This window comes from Pseudovirgaria hyperparasitica, assembly GCF_010093815.1.
Source record: "Pseudovirgaria hyperparasitica strain CBS 121739 unplaced genomic scaffold EJ05scaffold_12, whole genome shotgun sequence".
NCBI classification, from domain to species: Eukaryota; Fungi; Ascomycota; class Dothideomycetes; order Acrospermales; family Acrospermaceae; genus Pseudovirgaria; species Pseudovirgaria hyperparasitica.
This window is the reverse complement of record NW_022985560.1, coordinates 446,971-470,351: the sequence shown is the minus strand read 5'-3', so window position 1 is coordinate 470,351 and position 23,381 is coordinate 446,971. Positions and strand designations below refer to the sequence as shown.

The 23,381-nt window shown below is 50.2% G+C and overlaps 8 protein-coding genes across 8 annotated transcripts; 4 read left to right on the top strand and 4 right to left on the bottom strand.

The window, feature by feature from the left end:
• Window positions 1-583: 583 nt before the first annotated feature.
• EJ05DRAFT_82611 (uncharacterized protein) lies at window positions 584-3,184 on the bottom strand. The gene has a single exon (XM_033749999.1). The coding sequence runs from the start codon at window positions 2,983-2,985 to the stop codon at window positions 697-699; it is 2,289 nt and encodes a 762-aa protein (XP_033598382.1). The 5' UTR covers window positions 2,986-3,184; the 3' UTR covers window positions 584-696.
• A 4,371-nt stretch (window positions 3,185-7,555) lies between these two features.
• Window positions 7,556-8,909, bottom strand: EJ05DRAFT_518518 (cellulase; the record flags this gene model as incomplete). The annotated part of the gene is made up of 4 exons (XM_033748696.1): window positions 7,556-8,095; window positions 8,152-8,379; window positions 8,433-8,605; window positions 8,656-8,909. The coding sequence occupies 4 exons, from the start codon at window positions 8,907-8,909 to the stop codon at window positions 7,578-7,580; spliced, it is 1,173 nt and encodes a 390-aa protein (XP_033598381.1). The 3' UTR covers window positions 7,556-7,577.
• A 1,588-nt stretch (window positions 8,910-10,497) lies between these two features.
• Window positions 10,498-12,714, bottom strand: EJ05DRAFT_487752 (sodium/hydrogen exchanger 3; the record flags this gene model as incomplete). Its single annotated transcript, XM_033745637.1, has 6 exons — window positions 10,498-11,564; window positions 11,611-12,142; window positions 12,195-12,328; window positions 12,379-12,528; window positions 12,594-12,623; window positions 12,675-12,714. 6 exons carry the CDS (start codon window positions 12,712-12,714, stop codon window positions 10,498-10,500), a joined length of 1,953 nt encoding a protein of 650 aa, XP_033598380.1.
• Window positions 12,715-13,175: 461 nt separating this feature from the next.
• On the top strand, window positions 13,176-15,770 carry EJ05DRAFT_539773 (uncharacterized protein). The gene is made up of 4 exons (XM_033749544.1): window positions 13,176-13,875; window positions 13,931-13,970; window positions 14,019-14,340; window positions 14,389-15,770. The coding sequence occupies exons 1-4, from the start codon at window positions 13,556-13,558 to the stop codon at window positions 15,636-15,638; spliced, it is 1,932 nt and encodes a 643-aa protein (XP_033598379.1). The 5' UTR covers window positions 13,176-13,555; the 3' UTR covers window positions 15,639-15,770.
• Window positions 15,771-15,838: 68 nt separating this feature from the next.
• Window positions 15,839-18,274, top strand: EJ05DRAFT_455069 (P-loop containing nucleoside triphosphate hydrolase protein). The gene is made up of 2 exons (XM_033742464.1): window positions 15,839-16,087; window positions 16,138-18,274. Exons 1-2 carry the CDS (start codon window positions 15,947-15,949, stop codon window positions 17,956-17,958), a joined length of 1,962 nt encoding a protein of 653 aa, XP_033598378.1. The 5' UTR covers window positions 15,839-15,946; the 3' UTR covers window positions 17,959-18,274.
• Window positions 18,275-18,495: 221 nt separating this feature from the next.
• On the top strand, window positions 18,496-20,013 carry EJ05DRAFT_493848 (acyl-CoA dehydrogenase NM domain-like protein; the record flags this gene model as incomplete). The annotated part of the gene is made up of 3 exons (XM_033746144.1): window positions 18,496-18,606; window positions 18,661-19,122; window positions 19,174-20,013. The coding sequence occupies 3 exons, from the start codon at window positions 18,496-18,498 to the stop codon at window positions 20,011-20,013; spliced, it is 1,413 nt and encodes a 470-aa protein (XP_033598377.1).
• A 509-nt stretch (window positions 20,014-20,522) lies between these two features.
• EJ05DRAFT_487748 (putative 2-(R)-hydroxypropyl-CoM dehydrogenase) lies at window positions 20,523-21,487 on the top strand (the record flags this gene model as incomplete). The annotated part of the gene is made up of 2 exons (XM_033745636.1): window positions 20,523-20,565; window positions 20,616-21,487. The coding sequence occupies 2 exons, from the start codon at window positions 20,523-20,525 to the stop codon at window positions 21,485-21,487; spliced, it is 915 nt and encodes a 304-aa protein (XP_033598376.1).
• A 648-nt stretch (window positions 21,488-22,135) lies between these two features.
• EJ05DRAFT_477988 (uncharacterized protein) lies at window positions 22,136-23,162 on the bottom strand. Its single transcript, XM_033744357.1, has one exon. The coding sequence runs from the start codon at window positions 23,057-23,059 to the stop codon at window positions 22,250-22,252; it is 810 nt and encodes a 269-aa protein (XP_033598375.1). The 5' UTR covers window positions 23,060-23,162; the 3' UTR covers window positions 22,136-22,249.
• Between the last annotated feature and the right edge of the window lie 219 nt (window positions 23,163-23,381).

The window sequence follows — 23,381 nt, the reverse complement described above, 5'->3', positions numbered from 1 at the left end:
TTGTGAGTACCAACTCTGCGCATCGCGCTGCATCAGCAAGATGCGTGTAACTGACTGCATAAACCAGAATGACCAAGCGCTGTACCCATAGACAGCTCAAACAGTATGCAAACGGACGTGTTGCAGAGACTAAACAAAAAAAGTGACCAGGTATTGCATCCAACTCCGTACCATATCGAGGCATTCCTCTACTCTGGCCAGCTCACAACTGAGCGCCAAGCGCCTTCGCTTCCAGACACTAAAACGCCAAACAGACAGAGGACGAAATCAAAAGAAATCATTATTACGTATAAACGTGAATCGGGGTTTGCATACGGCCGTAAAATCAAGTGCAGTGTTGGGTTTTGAAATAGCAATTTAGGTTGCTTAGCCAAGCTCCCAGTCCAAGTAATGACTAGGTAGGAGGCGTGTGGCGCAATGCGCTCAATGGATGATCGAGAAGCTCCAGTAGCTATCGATCGGGGTATCATCTTCGTGACGTCGTGATGAGAAGAGGTTGTTGGTAAAGGAAATAGGAGAGGGCCTCCGATGTGGACGGTGTCGATAGATACAGTCAGCGGGTAAGTCTGAAAAATAACAGGTTACATGCCACTGGTGGCCACACGACTGCCATCCAACGTTGCGGTGAAGTACGGCTTGAAAGAGCTCAGGATGAGTTTGCGTTCTGTCCGCAAAATGGGGAAGTGTGTAGAGAATTTAGAACATAGGGGTAGTGGAACGTCCAAAAGTAGGTCTTGGACCCTTCACAGGGCTGCCATTGGCAGCAACACACATAGGACGGGCGCCAATCTTCTGGAAGCCTTGCATGATATCGCAGCCTTCCTCGGAGCCGTCACTGGCGAGGTCAGGGAACATTGCGAGATCATCTCCGAGGTCTGCGGCACGGTTGTACTTCTTGGTACTCCTGAACAGGTTTTCCTTGCTGGAAGAGAGAGGGGAAAATGAGATGGACCCTTTTGACGCCGAAGTCAAACGTGGAGCTGGCTTGAGTACCTTTGGTGTGTCAAAGAAGTGTGGATCGGCAAGCTCATCAGGATCTTGGAGAAACTTGCTTGGGCTTGACATTATGTTTGGGCTGGACAGCAAGTGGAGATTGGCCTTGGATCCGGTGATTGTGGCGAGGGGTCCGGTTGAGGTTGTGGCGCGTTCAAAGAGCCTGGGTCGCTTTACGGATCGCTTCTCGGGAGATCCTCGAGCAGCGAAAGTGGTAGAGAAGTCATCCTGGTTAAAGACGTCAAACGCAGCATCAAAGCTGGCATGGTCTTCGTAAAGTGTAAAGTTCTCGGACGGTGACGCTACAGCAATGTCTTGAAAGAGCTTGACGTGTTCCGGTGAGCATTGCATTGCAGCAATGCGATGTCGGTGGTTGGCGAGGTTGGTATTTGGAGAAGCAGAGGCTGGAGGGATTGCTGGCCGCTTGAAGATGACGGGCGGAGTGAGTGGGGCACCACGCTTGATGTGTTTATCGAACGGACGGAATGGAGAAGACCAGTCAAAGGTGAGAGATTTCTTGAGTAGTGCAGGCTTTCGAGGACTGTCGTGAGAAGAGCTCCGAATGCGAGCAATCTCTAATTCGGCTCGGCCCTGCTTCAGCGAGCGAGGAGGCAGGTCGTATTCGCCTTCTGATGTGAGTGGCCATTGCGGAAGCCTTTGTTTGGCAGCCGACGACTCAATTGAAGAATAGTAGCCACTGTCACCAAGTGTGCCACATTTGCGCTTCTGCGTGCCCACGCGACCTTGACTGGACAGGGGAGGCGGCAGTCTGAGCGGCGATTCATCTCTGATTGAGTGACGCGAAGGCGGAGCTGGCGGTGAGGATCGGATGTCTGCAGGAGGCGGTGATGACTGAAGTGCACGCGATGGCGGAGGCATCGTATCATGGAAGTCGTGACCGTCGTGAATGGCGGGGTCAGAACAAGGGATGGTGGCGTCCGACGAGAGATCTTGCTCGGTTGGGAACTTGCTTGCGTCGACGTGTTTTGTCGGAAGTGCAAGCGGGGCGGGCGGCGGAGCGACCGCTGAGCTTGAAGTTGAAGGCCGGGCATTGCTGCTTGGGAGCGAAATGCTAGCTGGGCGTTTCACCTGCTTTTCTTTGAGGAAAACATGCTCCTGGCCTGGCTGGATAGTCCAATAGTGGCCTTTACCAGGATCTTCCTTTGGCCGGTCCTGCTTGATGAAGTTCTTGTTGAGGCTGAGGTTGTGGCGGATGCTGTTCTGCCAGCCAGAGTCGGTGGGAGAATAGTAGCTGTAGTTGTCAGAAATCCACTTGTAGATCTGAGAGAGCGTAAGGCGACGACCCGGGGCACGAAGAAGAGACATGCCGATCAAATTGGCATAGCTGTAGTCTGGCTTGCCACCGGGATCACTGACGGCGGGCATGTCTTCGGGCTCAGGAACCTCGATTGGGCCTTCGTCTTCTTGCACCTTCTGCTTCTTAGCATTGCGCGGGTTGGCAGAGCCATCAGTGAATGATCTTTTATGTGCGATGGGCTTCTTCTCCATTACAATTTCGAATTTTGATTTAAATATCGCGTCGGTCGAGGTGGGTCTGACGTTTTCTTGGTCAACCAGACCGGGGAGAGGCGGAAATATGGCAGCAAGGCTAGTCTCCTGATGACCTGATAATGTATTCGCTCGACGTACGGGCGTCAAGCACTTTCGTGGAGGAGGCATGTTCTTCTTTGTTGGAGACATTGTTACTCGGATGTAATCTGGAGGTGCTATCTGGAAAGCATTAACGTCGACACTGCTCAACTTCTCCGCTCGTGGCGAGCTCCAAGGATGATCCGAGGATTTGTGAGGAGAGCCAGCTCTGAAGGTCTTGCATGGCGATCCAAATATGTTTTGATGTTCGTATGAGAGAGAAGTGAGAGGACCGAGCTGCTCGCAGATTGCAGAATCCTCAGGGCCAGGACAGAGGTCGAAATCTACATCTTTGTAAATGTCGAACAGTGGACTCCGAGTCCGACCTGTGCTGCAACTCATTCTGAACGGATTCCGGTGGATGCGAGACGGGAAGGACGGGAGTTCGGTTCCAGACGCGTAACAACGCGTGGCAGAGGCTTTTTCCTTGAACGAGGCTGTGCGGACAGCTGTCGTCTCGTACCGATAAAGTGGCGGTAGAAGAACAGGCTCAGCTGCGGTGCGAGCCTTGCATTAATAGAACTGCGCAGACGGTGCTCAGCGGAAGCAAAGGAGTAAGAATCCGAATTCGTGACGTCGATGCGTCTGATAATGTGCGCGGATCTTGGAGGGACGAATTTGGTGGTTGAGGTGAACCAGACGTGGAGGGCTCGGTTTCGGTTGATGGACTACGACGGCCGACAGTTCGGTAATAGTGTTCTTTTTTGGACAGTAGTCTTATCTCGAGGTAAGATGACGCGTTAATATGTGGTGATTGAAGCGATTGTCGAGGTTGTGGTGGTGAGAGAGGTGAGAGAGGTGAGGGAGAGCGTGGCAGAGGTGAAGGTGGGAGAGATTGGAGAGAAGGATGAGGTGATGGTGGTGGTGATTGGATTAAGGTGGAAGCTCCCCAATGTCACAGATGAGCTGTAGTGGGCGGTAGACGGTGGGCGGTGGGCGGTGGGCGGGAGAAACAGCTGGCGGGCGGGCGGAGAAGAGAGCTGGAGAGCTGGAGGGGGGGGGGGAGTCTGCGCGGTTTCGGCGAGAAGGTCGAGCGTCACAAAAAAAAGGTGCAAAGGGTGCGAAAACTGGGCGGTTATGGTAGCGGGTGTAGGCTCTTTTTTGCTTTTTTGCGTCCAACCCACTCTCGACTCCTCTATTCCCTTTTCTGCCCTTCTACCAGCGCCAACGCAGCAAAAAGCACCGACCCGCCTGGTAGAGCAAGGAAAGGCGTCAAAAGATCCCCGTTATTACCATGCAATTGGCTAAAATTACTCTCGTAGCTTCAGCCCGTCCTCGTTCTGGACATGTTTCCTGCTCCTCTCACTGGCTGCCGTCGGGCACGCGTCGCTCACAAGTCGCGCCCGTCACCTCGATCTCGATCGCGTTCTCTTCTTCAGCTCAGTCAAGCCAGAAAGTGCCAGGAAATGCCAGATACCCAGTGTCTCCCGACCGAAAGTGAAACGCGTCCAGTGCATCTCGTGAAAACACGGACACGGTCTTGGCCGATACGCTGGTGCTCAAGACATGGATCTTGTAACACGCTGCCTCTACATAGCACATACACTCATGAGTACTGACTCTCTCACTCTCCTCTGCACCGGCCGTCTCCATAAGGCAGACAGGGTGGTGTGGTGTGCTATTACCATGTCCATGATCAATCGCCATTTTGCCTGAGAACCAAACGAACACCCCTGTTCTGCCTCTGCCGGATCGCGGCACTTCTATATTAGAATACTATGTACTAGTTACGACCACGGAATGGGCTTGATTGAGGGGCGCGTCCTCCCTGGCCGGTTCTCCTGCTTGCTTACACGTTGGTCGACCGTGTTACCATGATCCGTTATGCTCACTTAGGAGGACATGAGGCATTCTTGCGTGCTTCTCAGACTCTGCTCTTCTTCATCACTTCGTCAAACTCTTTTCTTTCCTAATTAGGGGGCTTCAGTGCCATGATGATCCGTGGGGCAGACCATCGACGTCATGTTGGGGTGTGAGCATGGGCGTGCGCGCGCTCGCGTGAGGGCGCACGGCCAAACGTCCAACTCTCCGCTGCCACAATGCTCCACCATCCGACTGCCTGCATCGTGGCATTGGCATTGGCATTCCCAATTCCCTTTTCAATTGCACAGGGTTGATACTTAATTAGTTAGTTAGTTAGTGGGTTAGGGCTCGCGCTTTAGTCATCCCTGCCCAAAGTGATCGGGCTCTCTCTAGGCTGTAGTCTTCTTTTGCGATCTACTCATTTCCCTACGTCTCGCGATCGGGCTGATTTTTTGCGAGCACGCACGCTGCCTATCCCATTTCTTGATTCCGGTAGCCAGCTCGGCTTGTTTCACCCTCGGAACGATCATCGCACTGCTCAGAACGTCTCTCCTCTCTCTTTCTCTCTCTGATTTCGGATCTCGCAGAAATCACGAGATTGATGCGAGGTCATGTGATCGTCACTAGCTGGCATTCAATCACATCCAGATCCCATCGACAAGAACCTCAGTCAGGCACCACCCCTTATTAGTAACAACCATTGCCAACGCTCCACAGGAGGGACGGCTTGACTTCAGCCACGACACCCAGCTTTCGCATTGCTCAATCAAGCTGCTGCAGGTACCCGTCAGCCGTCATCCATCCCTTACTGCCAAAGAACAAATTCCCACGGTTCTCCCTCTCTCTCCTAATCTCGGAGAATTCCTCTCGTAGCGAACGGACCCCCTTCCGGACTTTATTCCTTCGCTCTACATATAGTTAAGCGGAGCACGGGTTCGCCCGGTAATTGTGTCTTCACCCCCCCTCCTTGGAACATAAATAACCCTTTGGGGCATTTTTTTACCCCCGTGATTAAGGTACGAGCCCCTGGCCGAGTTTGTGATATGGATGTCGATTGGAATGTATGTCGAGGAATGGATGTTGAAATGCCACAATCTCTGGATGACGCATACATTTGCTCTGCCTGATCTAGTCGTATCTCCATTGCCATCTCCCATCTCCATAAATCCTGTATAGCGCACGAACAGCAATGTATTCCGAGATTTGGCAGGCACGTTTACTACTTTAGTCTCCTCTTGGAATCTCACCGCCTCTTACACACTATATATAGACATGTCAAAAATCCAGGTGCTTTGACACCAGCTCCCAGTTTCTAGCGCGCAGTTTGGGCTCGTGCTTACTTACTTACCTTTCTGGCGTTCTAGAAGACTAATTAGAAGACCTCTTTCCTGGTCCTGAACGCCTGATGAAGATTGTCTTTGTGAGGCTTTGCGTTTCGATCGATCGGGCTGTTGTGGTTTGGTCTGTGCGACTACAATTATCTATCCATCTGTACAAACTATGGTCATGGTGCTGTACTAATCGCGTGCACGGAATGTGATCCACATGCTCGTTTGCGTATCAATCAGATCTGACAGTGAAAAGAAGGTTGCAATACACTGACTACCCCGTGGACGAATCATACCACCGCAGCAGCTCATCAATCAACGTTAATCGTCATTCCTCTCACGACGCAACACGAACATCATCATGCACGACTCCTTACAACGCACTGCGTCTCTAGCTCTAGGCTGATAAATGAAAAGCATACTTGACTACAAGGTATCAATCACGCCCTCCGAAAAGAGCAAGAACCATCGTGGCAGCAATATCTCACATCACCATCCCTCAACGATGATGATGGCTTTCATGATGATGATCCCTATCACCGCCCTCCAAACTTCATGAACTACCCTTCGTCGCGGTGGTTACTAACACACACAGCACACACATGCGGGCCGGGAAATCGCTTTGTGAATCGCTGGCACTTCTGTGGGATGTCATTTGCTTGACATGGAATGCACAGAGTGTGGAGTGGAAATATAAGATGGGATATGATAAGCTAGAGACGGCGTTTATATGTTTTATATGTGTCTGTGGTGTTCGCGAAGTGCTGGGTTGCTGGGCGTGGACACCGTGAATAGTGATATAATAGTTCGCGCTTGTGAAAGGCCCATTCATTGAGAGCTCTCTCTCAGAGCCTACCCGGCGCTCACTTTCCATTCCTGCATATCCGATTTACTTATTTATAAGTCATTCCTTCTCGATTTGGATACTAAACTACACTACACTGCTTGAAACCACATGCACCATCCATCTACCCGGTGATATCCAGCCAGACTTACATGCACACTTATTAATAAAAATTATGCATCCGATGCCTTTGTGCCATGCTTTCCATTTCTTTCTTTTCGTACCTTTTCTGCGTCAAATGACTGTGTAGAACTAAGGAACGAACAGAAGATCAAGTGTAATGGAAAGCAGAGACATTGGATGGTCTTATGGTTCGTGTGGTATGTCGTGATGATGATGATGATGATGATGATGATGATGATGATGATGATAAGCACTACTACCACCACCATCAATACAAGAAAATGATGCTCTCCATTACCACTTTTGTACGCTTCGACGAACGGAGAACCCCACCATCGACTTCGTTACTATATATCTTGCCAGGAACGTCGTGTAGGGCCGAAAGAAGACGTCCATCATGTGGTAGTACGCCAAGACTGAATTGGAGAAGTGTGTGTCTGTGTAGTCTTGTTCTTTCTGTTCTTGCGGAGGAGGGAGAGAGGGAGGGCCTGGGGTGCTTAATATATATATTCCTAAAGACTGCCGCCGGGTAGGCAGAGGGAGTCTATCATTCACAGCGTCTGAGACCTGGCAGGGTAGCGGATTGGTCTTGTTGAGCTTCCTTCACCAGGCACAGGTCGTTAACGATATCGGAAGGACACTGCTTGTAGAATTTCACTCATTGACACAAGGAACGTGGAGTCATGCATACAACGAGTGATGTCCATATTTCAAACTGACAATCTAACTATCCCCTCCAACAAAACAGTATATACAAACAAAGCCGCGACGCGCCGGGGTTCTATCCCATAACACAGCCATTCCGATTCTCCCCATCCTCCCCGTCCTCCCCATCCTCAAAACGCCGGCTTCGCATTCCGGAGCAACATCTCAAAGTAAGCTTGATTCCACGTGCCAGCCTCAGGCGCCGGCTTGTACGCATCATTCTTGCCACAGAACGAATCATACCTGACCGCGCTCGTATCGCTCGTGCCATCACTCTCACCACCCGGCTTCACCCACACGAACGCATCCACGCCAGCATCGCCCGTGTTGCTCGTCGGCCGCACCCCGAAGCCCGCGCCGTTGACATTGCACCAGTCACCCCACTCCAGACGCAGGCCCTGCACGGCGTTGCGGCCCGTGTCGACGATGAACTTGTTCGGCATCCCGGCCGCTGCCAGTGCCGCACCAAAGTACTGCACGTAGCGCTTCTCGTCTTGCGCCTTGTTGTACTTCCCGTCTGGCGTGTTTTCGAATTCGCCGGGGGTTTTGATCCATGCGTTCCATCCGGCGACGTTGGAGGAGACGCCACGGAGTTGGGCGGGTGAGCCGGCGTTCTTCCATGCCGATGCGAGTTCTTGTGCGCCTGGAGCTGTTGCAAGGTTAGTATGCGGAGACGGTTTAGATGTTAGACCGGGATGTGTGTACTTAGGTTTGCGTCCCAGCCGAGCCAGCCGCCATGTCCGGCGTCGAGGTACATGATGACGTTCGGGAGGTTCAAATTCTTCAAGGCATAGGCAACGCCCTCACGATAGCCAGAGGCAGAGCTCTGACAGGTAGCAAGGTTGGCGTTGGTTACCAGGTTAGGAAGCGAGTCGGGCTCGATGACGAGGGCGAAGGCGGTATTGGGGTGTGCCTTGATCAGCTTGACAATGGCTGTTCGTTTGGTCAGCTGGAAGTTATTCATCTTCAAGTCATGTGAAGCTCACGGTCAATGTATTCGGTCTTATAACGGTTGATTGATCCCACTGGGAGCTCTCCATTGGAGGCCTTGGCAGCACAATCACGTCCTGGCAGATCGTAGATGACAAGACCCAAGATGTTGTTGCATGGCACGTCTTTGAGCGCTGGCTCGATCCTGGCAATATTCGCAATGGTGTCGCTATCGAGAAAGTCAGTTTCTGCTTGACTGTACAGGATAGGGGAACCCACATCCACAGAAAGGATCCTACGTTGGCAACCTTCAGGGCAGAAGCCTTCAGACTTGCATCACTAATTGCAGCTGCGGCAGCGGTGACTTCTGCGCGGTAGAAGTTGTTTGGATGCAGTGTCTTTGACGCAAATGGATTGCCAGTGAGAGTGACCGGAGAAGCACAGCCAGAAGCCTGACGAGGTGCGACCTCAAGAGCTGGAGCAGCCAGTGAAGCGGTAGCAAACGCAGCCACGGCACCGAGAATGTACTTCATGATGTCGGTAGCAAGATATCAGATGCTATGTGTGCTGGTATACTCGAGCTCAAGGGAGCAGCTCGATGCTTTATAACTGTACCGTGAATGATTGCAGTGCCCTGGCTCGACTACTTTCGTTATTGCGTAATATTCAATTTGTAATTCGGGATCAGGGCCGGATGAGCAAGGGAATATGACCGATGATTTAAGCTGCACTGGCTAATCTCCATGCGAGACGTGTCCCAGGAACCGTCCTACCATGATAGACGACCATATGTGGCATTACAGGACAAGAGGCATGCCCGTAAACGAAAGTCGCAAGTGCAATATGCTCTATATCTGTGACTGACCAATCGCTAACTACTTACACTCACTGTAGTCCAGACAGACCCGTCCTGTTGGAAGCATCCGAATGGTTGTAGTTGAATCCTATTGATAGGAAGGCATCAGCTAGATGGTATTGGTAAAGTAGTGTTAAATGAGATTTGGCGGTAATTGAGGCTCCTCAATATACCTGAGACCACATGAGGCTTATGCGGAGCCCCATGACTATGACGATTGTGACGCCACATCTGTTCGGTAGAGTGTAGCAAAGGTCTCGATGCATATGATTCAGACCTGTAGAAATTCACTCAGCCTGTAATGGGAGCGTCGTGGTCCCATGTGTTGAAGAAAGATGGCATGCCAGTCTTCCATATCTGATGCCTTCGATTATACAATCTAAACGACTCTATGCCCTGTAACGAAGCTCAACTTGATTGACGCTTTAGACACTCGTATGCTGGCACCAGTATGGTGGTCGACCGTCATGGCTGTGGTATATTGCGGCGGCTTTCTTCTCCGACGACTCGGGAGCAGTAAGAATGCACAGCTCTATCTATGCATCCTCGACCAGTGAAAAGACTAGGTTCTGATCAAAGGACAATGAGAAGCTGCAGTCGGTCCGGCTGACCCCATGGCTATAGTTCAAGGTACTATACAGCACATAGCCATAGAAAGCGAGAATAGATGGCTCCATGTGATAGAAGCGAAGGTTGACGGTAATGTACCTGTGTTGATGGAATGTTGTTGCACCAAGGTTGTTGGGCTAATTAATATCCATCTTGCGCCAAGTCGCCACACCGCAAAGCCATTTATCCTAAATGCTGGCCCCAGATATTCGAGTATAGCTCCAGGCAATGTGTCTATTTGTTCATGTGATCGACGTGAAATTTTTCCGTCGAACCGGTGATATGAAATAAGCACAGATAACTGCTCACGATGAATTCGTATGTGGTGCGGTACAAGCCGGAAGTCACTGGATATCACTCACGCAGGGCAGACCGTCGGCTCGAAGATGTAAACATACAATAGTTTGACAGGTGTTGCTACTGCCAGATGATCAGAATACTTCCAGACTGCCTATGGTAGGAGAGACATTCGAGGACAATGTGCCACTTTGGTCCCTAGAGTAACTTTGTAGTCATCCGAACGCCATATGTGCAGCCGCTACTCTATCCAGTGGTAGGCGACTATAGTTTTATCGAACTCATGCTCGATACGTCCAGACCAAAAATGTGTGAAATCATAATACATTGAATGGTAAATGTGCAAGAATCGGGAAAAGTTAGACGGCCCCTGGTCCTTTACCATTGTTCGGGTCCAGTAACAAATTTGGTTTGATGAAACCTTCATCGATTTGTCTGAAAGCAGCCGCAGGATCTTCGCTGATACCATGGAAAAGATCACGAATGGCTCCAGATGCAGTAGCAAGTCTCGAGGGCTCGCTAGTAGCGGCTGTAGTCTTACCAGACGTTGGGTATGGTGTGCTTTCGGCATCGTGCAGTGGCGATGCCATGCGATTTGGAGATCTTCGCACAGAAGGCGGCAAGTCCAAGTCAGCGTCGTCGTCGTCGGTGCTGCCGCTACCGCTGTCACTTGGATGCAACAGCCCCTGTTCAGCGCCGTCTCTAAGACTAGTACGGCTCGAATTACGACGAGAAGCGCCATTTGGACGATGGGCGCCGCTGCTGCTGATGTGTCGGTCGCCGCCGGACCCAACCTGTGATAGCGCAAATCCATTTGACCCCCGAGGAACGTTACCAATACCGTTTCCAGCCTTCCGAACGTACGTGCCTGATTGGACGACCTCGATGTCGAATTCATCGTCCGAATCAATCTCCTCTACAATACCCGTCCGGATGCCTAGAATCTCGAGCATTCGAGCGGTAGTACCACCGAATATGATAACGGTCAGAACAACCACAACCAATACTGTGGCGCGTAAAGCTGAGCCATTAGGACCGCTGAGTCCAGCAGCTAAAGCCACGCCTACAGCTCCACGAAGTCCAGCCCAAAACAACATGGCCTGATGGGACCAAGGGATCTCCTCAGCTGGTTGATTGCGGCGGCGGGCACGATATCGGATGGCCGCATTGATCAAAGCGGACAGAGGGAAGACTGCACACCACCTTGCAGCGCAAATTCCAAATACTGTGATCAATATGAAGAGAGGTTTGTACTCGAGAGTGTCCTCGGTGAACAATGATAGACCGAGGTAGATGAAGATGAAGTTCTCCGATAATTGCGCCATAATCTGGAATATGAATTTTGTCGTGAGCTGGGTGCGCCTGGACATGTTGTGATACGCGTAGTGCTTTAAACATATTCCGCAGAATAGCAAGGACACAATTCCTATCCAAGTTAGGCAAGTCCATTGATGGCGAATTTTTTTACCTACCTGACATATGAATGGCATTGGAAAAGAAATAGCACGCGTATGCAATGAGTAGGATAAGACAGCTTTCAGTCTTGGGGAATCGCCTCACATGGGTGAACTTTAGTAAGAGCGATGTTGCGATACCGACCAACAGTCCAATCACGAGGCTAGCAAAGAATACTACCAAGAAGATTCCAATGCTTTCAAACACAGTGAATATGTTGAGCGTCTTCCCTTCATTGTCGCCAGACTTGTATTTCTGGGCCGTTTCAAAAAGCACAATTGCTATGGCGTCGTTCAGTATCGACTCCCCGAAGATGATTGTATAAAGCTTCGGATCGACTTTGTAAGTGTTGAAGATGGCTAGAATTGTGACCGGGTCTGTTGCAGACAAGGTGGCGCCAACAGACATGGCCTCAACGAATGATATCGAGAATCCGTCGAAAGGTATCCGGGTCCAAAGCCAAAGTATCACACCCAGAACAAGGGCAGAAATGAATGTGCCAGCAAAAGCAAAAGTCAGGATCGAGCCGATATTACGGAAGAAATTACCCTGCGACTTGTCAGTCCGTAGCTCTCGCTGCTATCTTGAGTTCACGACTGACCTGATGCAGCTCATATCCTGAGGCGAGGATGATAGGAGGAAGCAAAAGGTTGAAGAAGAACTGGTAGTCGAAGCTCACAGCGCCGAGGACGAATTTGACAGCTGTTAGTCGGAGAATGAGACCAATAATCATGCCTAGTAGTGTTCAGTCTACTATTTCATCAAGGCATTGTACCATAACGTACCAGCAAATATGGATACAACTGTCTCGTGTACTGCCTGTATCTTTCTAGTCTGTAAGACATAGCTTGTAAACAGCGCAATTATGAGGAGTGTTATCAGGATGAGAAGTGACCACGATGCGAATATCTCTTTCTGACCAGCCTCGGGTTCCTCTGTAAAGATGTTAAGTATTGCACCGGGAGACAGTGATTTCGAGGAGTATATTCGAAGGACTGACCATCGGAGTTGGGATCCTCTGCTTCACGTTCTATGACCGCATATTAGCAATGCACTGCTCCTCGCGCTATAGACAACGTACTCAGGAGCTCCATAGCTGCCCACCCCAGAGTCGACGCCATGATAGTTACGACGGACGTCTGCCCATATGATAACTTCCAACAAGCGCCGTCAAGGCGAGGTTCATTGACAAGCGCAGGACGACCTGGCCTTAGGTTGACATAAGACTTCGAACAAGGTACCCGTTGGTTTTGGCGGGCGCGCTTGTGCGCAAAGAGCACGCAAAGAGCGAATCGATATTAGCGACGTCCTGGGTTAGCGTGTGTTGAAGGAAAAAGTGTGTTCCAAGATCGAGATAGTGTTTCCGTGTTGATATTTCTAGCAACAAGACAGACAATAGGCTTCGACATACACGTTATAATTAGAGAACACGAATGCAAACCACGCAGACGCAGACGCAGAAGCAGACCGGAAGCTTCTAAGAGACGGGCCGACTTCCGACTTCCCCCACACCTAACTAAGATCTGTGGGCCTGAGGCTAGACCTGACTAACGTTACAGCCCCAGTCCACATGCAGGAACAGCTAACAGCTATCCATAAATACAGGTCTGGCTACGCTTGTGCTGTTTTATGTGTCATTACCATCAACATATCTACTTGCCCATGTTATAACTCCTATTACCTTGGTATCCTGACTTGTCAGCAATGAAACCTTCCTGACTCGTTTCTGCACCTCGTGCTGTTGTCCTCCGGTTGTCTCACCCTAACCTCCGCTCATCTGGTCGTCCACGACATGGCAGCTGTGCGGCCTATAGATTCGGTCTCATTTGAATACAGCTCTACAACGCCTATAATCCATATCGTCTTCTTCATAAACATCACTAGATCGTCAAGACTTGGAGTGTGAACAGCACTCTCCTTGCTCAACCCTTCGACCTTGACTCAGCTCTGAGCTACCTCGTCATGACGCCTCCAAAGACTGATCGGTTACATCAACCCCATCCTGTAGACAGCCCTTCGTCATCAACTACGAACCCTTCGTCTTCCGACAGAGCACAACCCCCGATCAAGACGGTCGCCTTTCGACGCGACTCACACAGTACTGTACGGACCAGTACTGAGGTCACAAATGAGCAATCTCCGCTGCTAGTAGCAAGATCATCGGAGGATGGGTCAAGTCTAAAAGTTGTCTCGCCGCTGAGAGACGACGACTGGCAGACAGGGCAGTATGAACAAAGTAAAAGCAGCTGGTACTTGCTTCTGTTGACTCTGACGGGTGTTGGGTGAGTGGAGGAAAGGTGCTGTATAGCCCTGCAGAGATCTGACAAGGATTCACAGTCTTCAAATGTCCTGGTCAGTCGAGATGGCTTACGGTTCAGTAAGTATTCTTGGTCCTAGAGTATAGCCAATCTAACAGACCCACAAGCCCTATTTATTGTCTCTTGGTGTAAGCAAGTCATTCTTAGCACTCGTCTGGATAGCTGCACCTCTTTCTGGCGTCATAGTACAACCATACGTTGGCATGGTCAGTGATCGAAGCCGCAGCCGCTTCGGTAAACGCAGACCTTTCATTGTTGGGGGCGCCTTCGCGACCTTAGTGTCACTCTTACTATTGTCGTGGGCAAGAGAGCTTGTGGGTGGCTTCTTGGCCATCTTTGGTGCGAAGCCTGAATCTGGAGGTGTCAAGAACTCTATCATCATGTTTGCCGTTGTCATGATATACGTGCTTGACTTTGCCATTAATACCAGTAAGTCATGCTATTCACTCATGCCCCCAAAATTGACTTGCGTTGCAGTGCAAGCAGGTATACGTGCTTTTGTCGCGGACTGCGCTCCTACCCATCAGCAAGAAGAAGCCAACGCATGGATCGCGAGAAGTAGCGGCATGGGAAACATCATTGGCTATCTCGCAGGCTTCGTGAACCTTCCCAAATATTTACCATGGCTTGGCTACAGCCAATTCAAGGTCCTTAGCGCGATCACTTGCTTCGCACTTGCACTTAGTGTAACGATTAGCTGTGCATCCGTACATGAGCGAGATGCTCGTGCCGAAGGCTCATCGAACGCAGATGAGAGCGTCGCAGCCTTCTTTAGGTCGCTGATCAAATCCTTTGGTCGCCTTCCGAAACAGGTTGTACGCGTTTGTCAAGTACAATGCGCTGCCTGGATTGGTTGGTTCCCTTTTCTTTTTTACACAACGACATATCTCGGCGAGGTCTATGCGGACCCCTTCTTTAAAGAAAATCCCAATATGACTGAGGAAGAAATCGATCGACTGATGGAGAAAGCCACTCGTGTTGCCACACTCGCGCTGTTCATCTTTGCGTTGACAACGTTCGCTGCGTCGGTCTTCTTACCGTTCATTATCACCCCGACCTTTCAGCCACCTGAGCGAACAGTCCCAACACCATTGACGCCTAATACGCCGAACAGTCTTTCAAACTCGCAGAACAGCAGCTATTTTGCTGCTACTGAACGAAAGTCCAAAATAAAGTCCATGGCCCAACGTGTACATGACTTGCTTAGCCATTTGCGGATCAGATCTCTGACAATCCGACGAGCATGGATGTTCTCGCATGTCCTATTTGCAATAGCAATGTGGCTTACTATATTCGTTCGGACAGTCACGGCGGCGACGGTTCTGATTGCGTTGATCGGAATCCCATGGGCTCTTACACAATGGGCTCCTTTTGCACTGATCAGCGCAGAGGTCTCAAAACGTGATGCAATACGCCGCGGCCTTATTCGTGCACCACCCACGCGAGATGGACAATTACTGGCGCATGGCGAGGACGACACCGCAGACCAGGCCGGTGTGGTACTGGGTATTCATAACGTCGCTATCTCAGCACCGCAGGTACTTGCAACTTTGATCAGTAGTGGTATCTTCAAAGCGCTACAGAAACCCAGAGGTTCTCCGGATGATCACAGCGTAGAATGGGTTCTGAGATTCGGTGGCACATGTGCCCTCCTTGCTGCCTATCTTACCACCAGAGTGTTCGATGGCGACGAGGACCTTAAGGTAGACAGCGAACGCGTAGATTGAAAGGACTGTTTTATACTTGTGAGTTTCATACAACGGGAAGCAAGGGGCTGTGATCCTATGCCTCTCATCATTGGATGGCATTGATTTGCTAGATAAATTTGATGTACAGCCAATTTCGAGCATGTTTTGCTTACTAAGTATTTTGTGACTGCCTAAGGCTCAAGATGAAATTCTAAATGACGTCCCCACCATAGCCCGCCCCGCTGCCAAAATAAAGTTAGGCACACCCACCAAAGGTAGCCAATGCACGAGCGCGAATCTTCTACAACACTGCGAAACAAATCTAGACAGTCTGAGTATTAGACAATATGGTGCTTCCGAAGTCCAAGAACTCCGTGGGGCTGGGAAACAGCCTCATGAATGACCGATTCGGGAACAACAAAGGATCGGATATGCGAAGAGGAAATCCCAAAGAAGGCATACGACGAACAGATCAGAACGGAGATACTGTAAGAGTACTTAATGACTGTGACCTTCTGGCAACTAATCAGAAGTTTAGTATGTTTCCGTTGCAAAGAAAGAGGCATCATGGGTGAAAATGCGCAGTGTCACCGAGCAAGCTGACCTTGATGAATTTCTCAGCACCGCGGATCTGGCCGGCACAGATTTCACGGCGCAAAAGATGAATAACGTTAAGATCATTCACAAAGATCAGAAGAACCCATACCTGTTATCAGCTACAGAGGAACACGCCACCATAAAAAAGCACAAGGAGAACAAGAAGCGCCTGACTGTGCCGAGGCGACCGGCATGGGATGAGAAGACCACGCCACAGGAGCTGGACTCCATGGAAAAAGCATCCCTCATGGATTGGCGAAGAGGTCTTGCAGAGCTACAGGAGAATAACGACCTTCTTATGACGCCATTCGAGCGGAATCTCGAAGTGTGGCGTCAGCTATGGAGAGTCATCGAACGTTCGGATCTAGTGGTACAGATTGTAGATGCTCGCAATCCTTTACTGTTCCGATCGGAAGATTTAGAAAACTATGTAAAGGAGGTGGATCCCAAGAAGAACAACTTGCTTCTGGTCAACAAAGCCGATATGATGACGCTAGAACAGCGACAAGCCTGGGCCAACTACTTTCAGTCTGCCGGAATAAATTACAAGTTCTTTTCCGCAGAATTAGCGAAAGAGTTGAATGAGGCCCGGGAGATGGAAGAGGGAAACGAGAGTGACTACTCAGGGTATGGTGAACAACAAGAAGCAGACGCCGACGAACTCGCAGAACAAACCAAGAAATTAGACGTAGAATATGAAGCAGGCGAGGATAAGGAATTGCTGCGTGAAGAAGATATTGTGGACAGCCCGGAATTGGACGATGATCCGACACGGATATTGACAACTGATGACCTGGAAGCACTATTCCTGAAACACGCACCGGATGTGGACACTGGACCAGATGGGCAGATACGAAAGACTTCAATCGGGCTTGTCGGATATCCGAATGTGGGCAAATCGTCTACTATCAACGCACTTATCGGTGCGAAGAAAGTGTCGGTGTCCGCGACGCCTGGAAAGACAAAGCATTTCCAGACCATTCATCTTAGCGATGAGGTTATACTATGCGATTGTCCGGGTCTGGTGTTTCCAAACTTTGCCACTATAAAAGCCGAGCTTGTCTGTAGCGGTGTATTGCCAATCGATCAGCTGCGAGAGTTTACCGGTCCAGCAGGACTGGTGGCACATCGCATCCCTCAGACATTCCTTGAAGCCATATATGGTATGAAGATTCAAACAAGGCCACTGGAAGAAGGCGGTACTGGGGTACCCACAGCAGAGGAAATGTTAAGAGCTTATGCAACTGCTAGGGGCTTCTCAACTCAAGGTTTGGGTCAACCCGATGAATCAAGAGCTGCGCGTTACATCCTCAAGGACTATGTCAAAGGGAAGTTGCTTTACTGCCATCCGCCTCCAAGTGACCCTCCCATCGATGGACGACATTTCAATCGCGACCTCTACGATGAAGAACATCTGCCACAAAAGAGAAGGGCAGCGTATGCGATTCACGCAGATGGCTCGATGGCTGGCTCAGAAGATCCCTCGTTGATTGATGGTCCTGATCTAGAACCACTGCCTCCTGTCCAGGGCGAGAAGTCCAAGGGGATTGACAAGAGGTTCTTTGCGCCTCAAGGCAATGCCGGGCATTTCACAGTTCCATCGAACTTGGCCAATGGGAAACAGCTCACAGGTCGCAAACAAAAGACTATGATTGCATTGGAACGTGACGTGGATCCAGCTGATCTCAGGCTGAACAGCAAGAAGCACTTCAAAGGCAACAAGCGTGCTCTACAGAAGAAGAGGGCCACTTATGACGAGTAGTGTAGAGGCCTGGTTTTATGCACTGTCCGAGAGCGACAGGAGTTCGTATTACTATTCGAAGTGTACAGGTACAGTGAAGCTATTCTGCTCATGGGTAAGGAACGAAGAAGAGTGCATTCAGAGTCGCATTCATGGCGTTCCCGAGGGCATACTGTAGATACAAAGTCGCAAATGGTCGCAAGCTGCCTCGCATATCCAACGAAGCATATTATCGATGATCCGCCCAATGACCATTCCAGACTAGACTTATGTGGCGGCCCGTGTGGTAACTAACCGTATGCGGACAAGCGAGGCATACCTATGTAATTATGTATACACTAATTACAACGTTCTATTTCTAGCGTGAGCCTCGGCTGTCGGTCTCCAGCTTCTGGAGTCTGCGGGGAGTGGGAGCTCTATGAAACAACCGTTAACCGCTCCCCTTCTGTAAAAAATACTGCTGCCCTGGACATCTAAGCCTCCAGACCTCGCCATTGTCTTACCATTCTATTTTCCTACCAACCTCTCCACCATATATTCGGCCCCGTTCTATCAATCATGTCTGCCCTGATGGTCAACTCCGAGAAGGGCTACATCCCCGCCTCGGAACGTATTCCTGTCATTGCTCGTCCATTTGTCAGTGAACGGGCTAAGAAGACATTGGATCTGGTATGCTCGAGCATCAATCTTGTTCGTGCGCTCGTGTACTGACATCGCTATCAGGTCGAGAAGTTTGTCGAGGAAGAATGTATTCCGGCCGATACTGTATACCACCAGCAGATTGGCGTTGGTGTTAAGGAACGCTTCACTTCTCATCCGCAGATCATAGAGGATCTTAAGGCTAAAGCGAAGAAACTTGGTCTGTGGAACTTGTTCCTACCCAAAGCACACTTCAGTGAGGGAGCTGGTTTCTCGAATCTGGAATATGGTTTGATGGCGGAATACCTCGGCAAAAGTAGGACAGCTCCCGAGGCGACTAATTGCGCTGCTCCTGATACTGGTAACATGGAGGTTTTGGCAAAGTACGGAACTGCCGAGCAAAAGAAGAAGTGGCTTGAGCCACTGCTAGATGGCAAAATCAGGAGTGCATTCTTGATGACAGAGCCCGATATTGCCAGTAGTGATGCGACAAACATTTCTTTGAGTATGCGCCAGGAGGGCAACGAGTGGGTATTGAACGGCTCTGTAAGTTCTCCATTACTTATCCTTGTGAGATCAAAGCTAATTATGCACAAGAAATGGTGGAGTAGTGGTGCTGGTGATATTCGGTGCCAGATCTATATCGTCATGGGCAAGTCAGACCCAAACAACCCCAAGCCATACAAACAGCAATCCGTCATCCTTGTTCCCGCAGACACACCCGGTATCACAATCAAGCGTATGCTTTCTGTCATGGGCTTTGACGATGCTCCTCACGGCCACGGTCACATCGTCTTCAACAATGTTCGCGTACCTGTGAGCAACATGGTGATGGGTCCCGGCCGTGGCTTCGAGATTATCCAAGGACGTCTTGGACCTGGTCGTATCCATCACGCTATGCGCAGCGTTGGCGCCGCGGAAAAGGCACTCGAGTGGATGCTCGCCCGCATGAGCGACGAGAGGAAGAAGCCCTTCGGCAAGCTTCTGTCTGAGCACGGTGTGATGCTCGACCGTGTTGCTCGTTCCCGCATTGACATTGATGCCGCACGTCTTGCTGTGCTAAACGCAGCGATCAAGATCGATGAGACCAATGCCAAGGGCGCGCTCAAGGAAATCGCCGAAGTCAAGGTCCAAGTGCCAGAGACTTTACTGAAGACCATCGACTGGGCGATGCAGGCTTACGGTGCTGCTGGTGTATGCCAAGATACACCATTGGCCAACATGTACTCTATTGGCCGTACGATGCGTATTGTTGACGGGCCTGATGAGGTGCATCTACTCCAGCTTGGCCGCAACGAGAACAAGAAGGGCAAAGCGCACAAATCGAGAATCGAAGCTCAGGCGGCCAAGAGTGACGAACTCCTAAAGCAGTATGGTCTTGAGAAGAAGGACGTTTTGCAGCTTAACCGCGTCTCCGGTGGCAAGTCCAAACTGTAAATATATTGAAACGTAAATAAAACTCGACTTGCTGTGTATATGTTGACATTTCGTAGAACAGCGTTTGGAAATCCCCTGTAATCAATGTGTCAAAAATGGGTTGAATCTGTCGTCATCTCATCATACTTGCCCACGATTCTACCAACGCCGATCGACGATGCCCATCTAGACTTGCTTATGTGAGACTACAGCCGAAGAGAGCTTGTTTCCAGACCCTGTATGCCTCCGGTAAAGTTCAGTCGGTAGCCACATACGACTATGTACACTAAAAATGCTTCGCTTCCTAGAGCGGCGTTACACTCTCCTAATCCCTATCACCGCTATCAATAACTATGTCAAAGTATAGGGACCTTATTCATGCAAACTTCACGAAGCTATAAGGACAGCCGGACTTTTCACTTGGCATAGACCTTCAGACAATAAAAATCAAGAAGCTCTGTATAGAATTAAGTAAAGGCTTCACGAGCATCGCATCTTTCACCCATCACGCATAGCAATAAACGCCAGACATGCCACCACCAAAAGGAACTCCCAACCCTCTTGAAGGACCAGGTATTAATGCCCCTATTCAAAACCTCCAGTTCCCGCTTACTGACTTTCAGGGGACTACACCACAACACAAACCATCCACAGCGACACCTACCCGGCCATCTCCCCCTCAAACTTCAACTACAACGGCCTCGCCGTCTTCATAATCGGCGCATCCAAAGGCCTCGGCCGCTCCATGGCCCTCTCCTACGCATCCGCAGGCGCATCCTACATTGCCGCCGGCGCTCGCTCCTCGCTCTCCCACCTCGCACCCCTCATCGCCTCCGCAGCAACATCGGCCGGCCACCCAGCACCGCAATTCCTTCCCTTAACCGTCGACGTCACCTCGCGTACCAGCGTCGACGCCGCCGCCCACGCCATCACCTCACAATTTGGCCGCATCGATATTGTTGTGCACTCCGCCGGCGCCATCCTTAACCGCAGCCTGCTCGCGGACAGCGACCCGGACACCTGGTGGGATGAGATGCGCCTGCACGTGCTGGCGCCCATGCTCGTGGCGCGTGCATTTGTACCGCTGCTACTGGCGTCGCCGCGCGCATATCTGGCGTTTGTGTCGTCTGTGGGTGCGTGGTGTGCCAGTCCGACACTGTCGGCGTATCAGACGGGGAAGGCGGCGTTGGCGAAGTTGTGCATGCATATCGATGCTGAGTATGGCGGGAAGGGGCTCACGACGTTTTGTATTCATCCGGGGAATGTGCCGACGGATATTGTGGGTGGGAAGGAGGGTGTGAGTGGGGGTGTGTTGGAGAGGGTGTTTGTGGATAGTGAGGAGATTGCGGCACATACGTTGGTTTGGGTGACGAGTGAGAAGAGGGCGTGGGTGGGTGGAAGGTATGTGAATGTTACGTGGGATATGGATGAGTTGGAGGCGAGGAGCGGGGAGATTGTGGAAAGGGATTTGTTGAAGGTTACGTTGGCGGTCTAGAGGGTTTGGGTAGGAGCTGCAAGCTGGTGTGTGTATGTGAGTTAGGTGCAGTGTATATCGAGCAGCAGAGGATTGTCGTTTTGCTCTGATCATCATGGCGTGGTCCGATTTAGGGCGACATTATGATGACTCTCCTTTCTCATGGCGATCTTGAGCTGAACATCTTAACCCTATCTGTATAAATCATACTCGGGCAAAACAAGAGTCTCAGCAATATGCATATCTAATTTGTTACTCCTCTGAGCTTCTGAAACAAGACTCAGGGCTCAGTTCGGTATCTTCATTGTGGAGATGTGCCATTTCGGTGTGAGTAGTGCACTGCATAGAGAAGTTGTAGGAATCCAGTGCTGCAGCTGTGATTCGTATCTCAATCGTAGGAGTGTTTGTTATATTTGTTGTGTGTGGGAACTCAATTCCTTGTGGAAGGAGCATTAAGCAGGTGGCATAGCGGCCACGAAGAGGTTACGCTCAAGTACATGCTCAAGATCAGTGATCTGCACCCGTTAGTGGAGCTGAGCTGACTCCAGAGATCATTTGACATAGATCCTGGATACGACGCAGAAAATTGCTATGCATGAAATGAATCATCTATAGAGACTGCATCGACGCTCGAATTGATGGAGTTAGGAGAAACTTAAGAACTCTATCTGAATTCGTTCATTTAATGCAATCAGCTTATGTATATGTAGCTAAAGCCTACGAGCGCAATTTAGCGCTTATAGACGGCATCAGATACAGTGAATAACGTGATTTACTATCCCTCTAGAGCTTTGCGCTTGCGTCTTTACTCAAACCAATCCCTTCTTCCTCCAGTCTGATCTCTGTCGTTGCGAGGATGCATGTATCCCTCAAAGCAGGGAGTCTGTAGCGATGATTCGCCTCCTGATAGTCTTCACTGGCTGCCATATCCGCGAAATGCCATGCAGAGGGGTAGTGTGCTATAGCAACCTCATCCCAATCTTTGACAGCTCCTTCATCAGCAACAACAGTTCCGACGATCTTGGCTTTTCCGCCACGCCTGCTGCCCGCACTTTTCGCGAATGCCTGACCATACTGCCTATACGATTCAAGCATGTCTTTGCCGGGGTTGAAGGCAAGTAGATTTAGCATTGAGACAGCACCCCCTCCGCTTGGCTTCCCATTGCTGTATTCTTTCATCCATTTGAGGACGTCGTCGCTCAGCTCCAAATTCTGAGAGTCAGACGCCATCTTTGGCTTGTCAAGTGAGCCCGTAAGTTGGGCAATATCTTCTTTATTTGGTTTCAGGAGCGAAGAGTTGTCCCTCTCAAACGATTTAAGTACAGCGCTCGGAATACCAGCAACGATGTGCCATGAGGTCTTTGTGTGTTGACTGGACGCCTGTGAGAGACTGGACGCTGAGCCAGGTATCACGACAAGAACGGACCATGCATGAGATAGTAAGATGTCACGCGAAGCCGTTTGAGTGTGAGGACGAATGATCCATCGAAGTGGTCGTGCAATTAGAAACGGTTTCTGTTCTAGTGACGAGACAAAGGATCTGATTGAAGATGATGCTTGAAGCTCAACAAGATACAGCGTGCACAAAGGCATGATGCGATGTTTGATTGAAAGCGTCGAGTTGGAGTCAGGAAGTTACCCATAGTGTCTTCCTGGTAGAATTATTAATATCATATATAGGTATACGGTATACATGGAATTCGTTGACGATGATGTTATGCAAATTATCCTAACCTCGGCACAAAATTGTACAATTTGTGCAGATCACGTGAGTCAAGAATATCGTCTTCGAAAGGAAATCTTGTCACGTCCTTTGGCAACATCATGCATGCCTTATACTTGCACAGAACTTCCGACGAGCTCATTGGCAGCACTCTGTGTGCGTCCATCGAGCACAGCGGAATGTAAGAAAAGA

Excerpts from the sequence above, each read along its gene's own strand:
- EJ05DRAFT_477988 (XM_033744357.1), bottom strand. The coding sequence starts at position 23,059 with ATGCCTTTGTGCACGCTGTATCTTGTTGAGCTTCAAGCATCATCTTCA.
- EJ05DRAFT_539773 (XM_033749544.1), top strand. The coding sequence starts at position 13,556 with ATGACGCCTCCAAAGACTGATCGGTTACATCAACCCCATCCTGTAGAC. Across the intron at positions 13,971-14,018 it reads TCGAGATGGCTTACGGTTCA|CCCTATTTATTGTCTCTTGG; the intron begins GTAAGTATTCTT and ends CAGACCCACAAG. Across the intron at positions 14,341-14,388 it reads TGACTTTGCCATTAATACCA|TGCAAGCAGGTATACGTGCT; the intron begins GTAAGTCATGCT and ends CTTGCGTTGCAG.
- EJ05DRAFT_455069 (XM_033742464.1), top strand. The coding sequence starts at position 15,947 with ATGGTGCTTCCGAAGTCCAAGAACTCCGTGGGGCTGGGAAACAGCCTC. Across the intron at positions 16,088-16,137 it reads CAGATCAGAACGGAGATACT|TATGTTTCCGTTGCAAAGAA; the intron begins GTAAGAGTACTT and ends TCAGAAGTTTAG.
- EJ05DRAFT_82611 (XM_033749999.1), bottom strand. The coding sequence starts at position 2,985 with ATGAGTTGCAGCACAGGTCGGACTCGGAGTCCACTGTTCGACATTTAC.